We start from the raw sequence: 8,475 nt of genomic DNA, 5'->3' as shown, positions 1-8,475 counted from the left end.
TCCCCTGGGATGATTATTAATCTAATAATCAAACATTTATTGCCGGCAGCACCTGCTCTCTCTCGTTTGTAGACACCCCCCGGAGACCCCATGACTGGAGATAGGAGGAGAGTGGGAGAGCGAGGGAGCGAGGGAGGGACACAGGAGGAGCCAGAGGGAGGGGTTGCAGAGAGAGGAGAGCAGCAGATCCAGAGGGGTCACCATCACACTGCTGGATTCTTTCACACAGCGAAACCAGGCTCCAGTGGTTCAGCCCACTGAAGTTATGTGATCAGAACAAAAGGAAGCAGGACGGAAGAATCCCACCCACCCCTCCCCCGGCCCAATCCGACACCGACGGCCAGCCGACTCCTCTGAGCGACTTTGCTTTGAGCGTTTTGAGTTTCAACTCTTTGATTTTACTTCAGCGAGTCTTCGAGCGGGACGCTAAACCAAACCCAGGTGTGTGCAGGTGAGGGAGGGGGGGGTGCAGGTCCACCAAAATGCTGCGCTACCTCCTCAAGACCCTTCTGCAGATGAACCTGTTCACAGACACCATCCGGAACCCCTCCAATGGAAGCGAGTCCTTCTTCAACGCATCGCTACCCTCTTTCAACGCATCCCTGCTCGAGTGGGGGAACTTCTCTGGCTTCAACGGTAGGAACACTCATTTTTCATCATTCCTGGATGCTTGTGGACACATGTGGGGGGGTTCTTTTGTTATGTTGATAGAAATTTGAATGCAGCTTGGAAAGAAAATCTTCAAACTTTTGTCTGAAGTGAGGTGAGGGCTGAGTGAAATGATTCTACAGACCGCTGATGTTTCGTGTGGGGCTGAAGCTGCACAGTTAAAGAAAAAGTCTTCAAAAGTTCAATAAATAAAACTCCTTGGTGGGGAGGGGGGCAGCATGCTGGGCCCTCATGTGAGGGGGTCCGATGAAGCTGTCTGCTGTCACATTAACGCCGTCAGTCGTGGCGCTGCTCTTTGGCTACGCCAATGCATGTGAGTGTCGATAGATGGAGTACAGATGGGGATTATTAACATTTCTGTTAGTGTAAAATTCGATTTTTTCTCTATTATTTTATTGGGTTTTCATTTCAAATTTGTATTGTTCATTTTACGCCATGACTTGCTGACATTATTTTGAAGGTAAAACCCAGTTAATATAGTTATAATTATTATTATTGTTATTAATAGGCACCTACTCATATTACGGTTGTTCACTCCTACTTACATTTATTTATTTGAGTTATGTAATTGTGGTTTTACGATGAGATGAATTCTAATTTATTATTTGTATTTGTAAAATAAAATATTACCATAAGAGGCTCTGTAACTACAAAAATGTAGGTTCCACTCTGAGAACAGAAACGATTAATTCATCTATGTGACGTAGAAAAATGATGAGAGTTTGGTTTGAGGAGGCGATAATCTATAAACTGTCCAACTGCGACAGTGACAAAGTGTTTACTTTGGATTTACTCGCTACAAAGTCTGATTTTTTAACAGTTAAAAATGAGTTGAGAGGAAATTTGAACAAACACTTTGTTCGCCAAGGTTGAGTCTTTTTGTGTCCTCCGAGTGTCGGTGTGTGTTCCTGCTCAGCACCATCGTGTGCAGCAGTGTCCTGTCTTTTGTCCTCGCGCCCTCCCGTCCTGCGGCAGCTCTAATGGAGTGCAGATTGTTCCCTTCTCACCTCCGTCACAGCAGCCTGATGAGAAAGTTAGCAGGGACCAGGCATGTGCTGCAGATGCTGACGGAAAGACGTGCCCGTTGTCTCTGTGGCTTCATATACTTCATATACGTTAACCTCGGCGGTATCAATGCAGGCCGAGCTCATAAAGACAGATTCTGATCAGTGCTCGATCACACGCGGCATTACCAGCTAAAGAAAACACAAAGACCAACACCCGTCAATACTGTTTTGGCTTCATCATCCCTGCACGGACCTGATTGATACTCCACACACTTTTACTGGTTGTGATAATAGAGACGTATTTGACTGACTGTTATCTGCTGAGTCATCGTGGGGGGGGGGGCTCTGAAGCCGTGGGTATCCATGCGAGAAGCTCCGCAGCTCAGCAGCTTGTGTGGGTCGGCCTGCAGCTCCTGGGGATGTTCAATGGGAAAATCAATGCGGGCCAATAACCAATTTGGAGAATAATGGTCAATTGGCTGAAAGAGCGGAGAGACAGTTGATTTATCTCGCTGTAAGGTGTCAACACCAAAATTTTTACCTATCGACTGCTAATGAATGCGTGACAGGTACTCACCATAACCTGATTACTGGCTACAGCCTCGTTCAGTCAGTTTAACCAAGTCCTGGATGTGAAATAACCTGGAGGAAAAAAAAACAACCAAAAAGGTCATGTGACTGGTGTTATTGACGGTCTGCTGTGCTTGTGGACCAAAAAATGACATTTATATAGGGAGTTGAGTTGAGACATGGCTGTCCTGCAGTTCCTTGGACCACCGTCCATGTCTTGATGTCCACACGTGGGAGACGGATCAATTCACTGGTTAAGGTGGACTCTGCCGTGATGACATGACTCCAGCAGGCCTGTTAGCATCAGACGTTTCCTGCTTGGCTGATCACAGACATTCACCAAACACCAAGCTAAAGGCAAACATAACAACGAAAGTGTTGAAAACTGCTGTTTTTGCCATTATGGCCAAAGTCAAAGATAAATCATTTTAATAATATTTATGAGCTAGCAAACAGCAACCTCCCATTTTAAGTACAAAACTTAAAAATCTTAACTAAGTGCTAACGAAATGTCCTTGATAAAAAAAAAAGAAACAAACAGCTAACTTAAAATATAAAGAAAAGTTTTGAATGTTCTCAAAAACAGTAAATGTTTTTGGGGCACTGTGGAGAGATGTAGAATGTACATCAATAGTTAGTTATATTGGAACCATGCGTCTAAATATGCAGCAATTATCCACTTTCTATGTTTCTCCCTCCCTCTCTCTCTCTCAATCTCTCTCTCACACACACACACACATGTTTATGCACTCAAACTTGTTTATTCTGTAGAAAACTGGGAAGAATGAAATGATCCTCAGTGCAGATGTTTCAGCATCGCTCTGAGAGCCAATCATCTTTATTCATAGCCAGATGTGATCAGCAGATGTCCTGAGAAACTCAGTAGATTCTGCAGGTCAGTGACGTGCAGAGGGGAATATATGGAACCTGAGTCCAAGACTAGTTGCACACTATGATTTACAAGTGAGCAATAAACTAATACTTTGATCCACATATTTGTGGCCTGACTGTTACACATCTTACTCTCCAAATGTTTTTCTCTGATATTTCAGAGTATTTTTGGACCCACAGGCATTAAATCTAACTTGACTTTTGGTGTGATTGTTTCATCTCAATCAGGAGCATCTAATGCAGCAAACCTCCACCAAAAGAGTGGAATCACTCGGTTTGGGTCTCTATCGCCACCTACTGGCCTGGCAAGTGCAGATATTTTGAGGTATCTTGATAAAGGACCGTCGCAGGGTTGAAATTTGATCTGCCCTGATTCAAATCCAGCAGGATCACAGACACGGGCTTTGGTGTGTTTCCAGCTGCGATGGCTGGCCCATCATCAGCACCGATGATGGTGATGATGAAGAAACTGGCAGGGTAGTTATGATTCTGGCTTTGTGGTCGGCTAGAAAGAGAATGTGTAATGTTTGTGAGGAGCTCAGTTTCTCCACGAAGGGAGGACGGCGGTCGTGTCTGCAGCTCCAGATACAGCAGCAGATGAACATTCTGACGCCCAGCCTCAAGTAGTACATGAGGTTTGTTGTTCAATTATTCATTCTCTTCAGAACTATAATCTGACAACGATCCTGTTCTGATTCTGGTGTCAGAAATTATAAATACTCACTGTAACAGTAAAAAAAAATTATATATCTATATTAAAACAGAGTAACATTCACAATGACAAGTAAAACTCTTCAATGACACTAAAAAAAATTATATATATATCTTAAAACAGAGTAACATTCACAATGACAAGTAAAACTCTTCAATGACACTGACTCTTTAAACAGTTATCCTGAATAACTGAACATCTTTCTACGAAATGTTTAATGATTCGTTCAGTTGAGCGTTCAGTTGGTCAGAGATAATATGCAGAATTATGTACATAAGTAAGCGGAATGGTAATGAGGACGCATCTGGTGAGGGGCTGGAGAGGGAGGGAGAGAGAGAAGTCGAGCCAGGGAGCCTATTTTGTCGGCAGCAGACAGTTAGCATATTGTAATGTCTGTGTACAGTATGCTAATGGCCGCGTTTCTCTATCATGAAGAGGATTTGTCCAGCTGAGGAGGAGATTCGACATGATGAAGATATAAGAACGTGAGGGGACAGGGCGGGATTACGGATCAGAGATGATAACTCCCCATCTGGGTTGCAGTTCCTCGCATCCACGTGGCTCCTTGGTGTCACATTTGTCTTCTCTTTGATATCATGTGTGAAATCCTAAATGTGTAACAAAAAGGGAAACATGATGATATATGTTATTGTTACATCCTAAAGATGCAAAACCATGAAGTGAAATCCTGGAAATCCTGGAAATCTTGTAAAGCTTTTTCCCTGAACAGTGGATCAGTTCAGGTTATTTCTTTATAATTATGACTTGAACAGCCATTTTTAATCGTGTTGCTTATTACTGCTGAACGTCTGCAGAGTAAATCACAGTTTTATTGTTCCCACAGAAAATTAGCATAAAAATGGAATACAGGTCACATGACCTTTAACGAATAAACCAAAACCATCCTTAAAAGATCTAAACCCTTTTATCCACAGCGCCCTTTTCCTTATCCATGTAACCATTATTTATGTGCACGTTGAGAGTATAAATTTTGGTCCATTTCTCAGCAGATGCCCACGTTTTAACGTGCTAACGAGTGTTTGAATACTCGGTTGTAAATCAATCCGGTCAATAGAGTCGCACAAGGCTCACTTACACACGATGAACACACAAAGAGCGGTGGCCTTCCTCCGTCACCTCCTCTTCATCACACACACGGCTGAGTTCAGGCTGAATGAGAGGTTAAGTGTGCAGATGAGTCCGGGGTCACCGTGTGAGGGTGTGACCTTTCACCCCCCTGCTCTGCCCCTTCCAATCCAACACAAACATTTCAACTGAGGGGGCTTTCTTTTATCATGACCTGCGCCCACTGAGCCAGCCCCAACACACACACACACACACACACACACACACACACACACACACACACACACACACACACACTGGACGGCACCTGTGAGAACCCGTGCTTGCCTCCCTGCAGTAAATTTAAAAGTCTGCACACCAGATTTATATCTCATTTGTGACCTTTAACCCCTCCTTCACCGTTTAAATGCATGTCCACTCTCTCAAATCAGTCCCCAGCCTGTTTCCATGACACTTTTCCATCCTTAGCCTTCTTCCCCAGTGGAATGGACACCTTTTCTTCTCCCCAGTCTCTCTTGCTGCTCTCAGACTAAGAATTAGCCTAATAAATAGCTTTATGCTAATCAGGCTCCTGAGCTGTCACTCTCCGCCACTGCTCTCAGCATCCTGTCATTACGCTGCTCACTTCATCTCGTCACCGGACTCTCCAGTTTTATTCAGCTCATAATTCCGCGGTTTTGTCTGCCCGTAAAATCCTTTGACCTCTGAATCTAGGGGGGTGTTAGAAAATACCATTCAGAATTGACAGATAGATGCAAGTTTCTCTTGATTCTCTTGATATGATTGACACACAAATAAAAACAGCATGGTCACGATTTTATTATCAGGATTGGTCTTTGAAAGCATCACACATTCATTTGTTACTATAAAATATTAACAAAAATGACTTCAAAAATCACAATGGTCCACATTTTTAAAGGACCATTCGATGAGAGGACTATTTTTGATATTCTTTCCTTCAAATGGTCAATTAATAAAGGGAGGTGAGGGGAGAACGAGGCATTTAATTATTTGAAATTATTATTTCAAATAATTATTTCAAATTATTAATGTTATTAATGTTAATAAGAATTTTAAAATGGCATTTTCTGCTCGAATTTGTATTTATCCATTAATGTTTTTAGACAGAGGAATGAAGGATGAAGGATGTGTTGCTTTTCACTTTCCTTCAGTCGCTCACTGACAGCGGCTCGTGTGGAAGTCTAAATGTCAAAATTAGAATAATTTGCCAACTTTACTGGAAGCTTGCATTTCAATTTTATTTGACAGCAATTAAAAATTTACTCCATGGTACACAGTCATTAGCCATAGTTACAGTTAGTGCCCAAGGGAGATATGACACACACACACACACACACACACGCACACACACACACACGCAATAGGCCGATGCAAATTATGCTCAAACAAAATGTATAAAACCGATTTCTGTAACTCAACATTACACAAAACTGTCAAATCTATGATCCATTTATTTAAATAGACAATTTATCTAGATTTGATGCTGCAGTCTTTAGCCAGTCTGGCCTATTTAGTCACACGGTTTGAGCAAGGTGTTATACACATATAGAATATATATTTTTCGAGGCTATAGGTGTTGGACCTCCCTGCTGGTGTGGGTCTGAGGACAAAGGAGGCACTCAAGAACCTGCACTGTAACCAGCGGAGGATCAGCTGATGAATTAGAAATGATCAAACCAGTAAGTAACTAAAATAGTCAATTTACATTTATCAGTGAGACAAATATGCTTCCAGTGGATCTGACTGGCAGATCTCCCTGTTGGGTTTTCAAGAATGAACTAATAACATATTGGTACTGATCCATTCTTAGCTCATCAATGACATCATTGTCAGAACATGTGTATGACGGGAAATTAGGCGTACAACCTTTAAAATCAGCTATTGTAACAGGTATTAACATGGGTGACTTTCAGTTTTACTGGCTTGAATGAAATAAAATAGTTAAATATGAGTAAATGTACAATAATTGGACCAGGCAGCGGTTTGGTGAGGCCAACGTGTTATAGACCAAACTGTGACGCTATGACAGGAACAAAGGTGAGTTTCAACTTGAACAGGTGAGCAGCGGCGGCGGTGAGGCAGCCTGAGCTCATCGGTGATATCATCCTCTGCAGCTGGGCTCACCTTCACACAAAGCCTGCTGGGTAACCGTGGCGTCGCTGAGACGGTGAGGCCTCCCTGAGTCACGCCGGGGTGATGTCACCTCCGGCCTGACCTCGCGCGCTGGTTCCAGCTTTGCTCCGTTCCCGACGTTCCGCATTTAAATATCCGTCCAGTTGTCAAGACACATCCAGTGATGCTTCATGATCTCATAATTGTTGACTCACTTGATTATTGGGAATTTGTTTTGCATATAAAACACAGTGAGTGACCTTAAACATGTTCTGCTCTGGTTCAGAGGTTAATAGACAAGGATAAAGTGTTGAACCATAAAAATGGGTAAAACATAAATGAGATTATAAAATAATGTTTAGCACATGGCAGAATTAAATGCAATTTATTTACAGCTCATAGGAAATCTTTTCTTTTACCTACAAGTGTTTTGTTTTAAACCTGGAATGTAAGGTTCGGCCGTTTCTTTTGTTCAAGAAAAACGCAGCGAGGAAAGAGCAGAGAGAATCCAGCAATCTGGGTTGTGCGTGCCACGGCATTCGCTCCACCAATTAGGAGCTGTGCACCACCTACTTGCTGAGGGAGGCGGCGGGAGACCTTTTATACTCCTGCAGAGAGCATTGCGTTTGAAAGCGCTGAAAAATCGAGAAAAGGTCAGTCGGAAACAGTATCTGAGTTTGATCAAAGACAGAAACCTGTAAAAAGAGACATTTGCAGCATCCTGCAGAAGCTTTCAGTTTAGAACGCAGAAGCCAAAAACAGCAAAAAATAAAATAAAATAAATGATCAAAATAACTATAGGAATGAATGAGCACTTATGCAGATATTTAGCTCCCCCTAGTGGTACAAATAGCTCACTTCAACCTCATCATAGCAACTGAGTTAACTACGTCTTCTTTGTTTTAGTTTTTGTAACTTGCTCTTTTCATCCAGATTTCATATTTTCAGTAATTAAAATTTTAAAACCCTCTTTAATAAATCTCCCTTGCGGAGGAGCTCTGTGGTGAAGATTAATTAATTCCCCTGGGAATATGAGGACCACGGACAGTCGACTGAGTGTAATACCGCCTTCTAACACCAGGGGGCAGGAACACACCACGAGGCGTCGCTTCAGGTGCATCGCTGATCAGAAATCTCTGATTTTGTTAAACGCCTGTAGACGATCTTGATTGTAACAGAGGCCAAACAAAGTGTAGATGGACTGAGTTGATGGTCAAAGAACAAATTTTACCCACTCTATGAACAAAGGACGACTCTGCTAAGCTGTCTATCAAACTATCGTTAAGGCGAAAAGTGTTTAAGTTGGGAGTAATTTCAGACACACACAGTGATTGTTTTGTTTTAAATTATTATAATAAAGTTTTCCACTCACTTTGATATGCTTGATAAATTGTTCTATACAGTCTA

General features: G+C 42.3%; 1 protein-coding gene across 5 annotated transcripts in view; it reads left to right on the top strand.

Moving 5' to 3' along the window:
• Nucleotides 1-339: 339 nt before the first annotated feature.
• Nucleotides 340-8,475, top strand: part of robo3 (roundabout, axon guidance receptor, homolog 3 (Drosophila)) — an 85,711-nt gene continuing 77,575 nt past the window's right edge. For 2 of the 5 annotated variants that reach the window (XM_029848817.1, XM_029848818.1), the window contains exon 1: nucleotides 342-636. In XM_029848817.1, the coding sequence (XP_029704677.1) occupies nucleotides 483-636 (154 nt within the window). In that variant the 5' untranslated portion in view covers nucleotides 342-482. Of the gene's footprint in view, nucleotides 637-8,475 lie in introns of all 5 variants that reach the window. The other 3 variants (XM_029848819.1, XM_029848822.1, XM_029848820.1) reach the window with 3 other exon arrangements.

The sequence above is a fragment of the Takifugu rubripes genome, chromosome 15 (assembly GCF_901000725.2).
Source record: "Takifugu rubripes chromosome 15, fTakRub1.2, whole genome shotgun sequence".
Taxonomy (NCBI): domain Eukaryota; kingdom Metazoa; phylum Chordata; class Actinopteri; order Tetraodontiformes; family Tetraodontidae; genus Takifugu; species Takifugu rubripes.
This window is presented reverse-complemented; position numbering and strand designations above follow the sequence as displayed.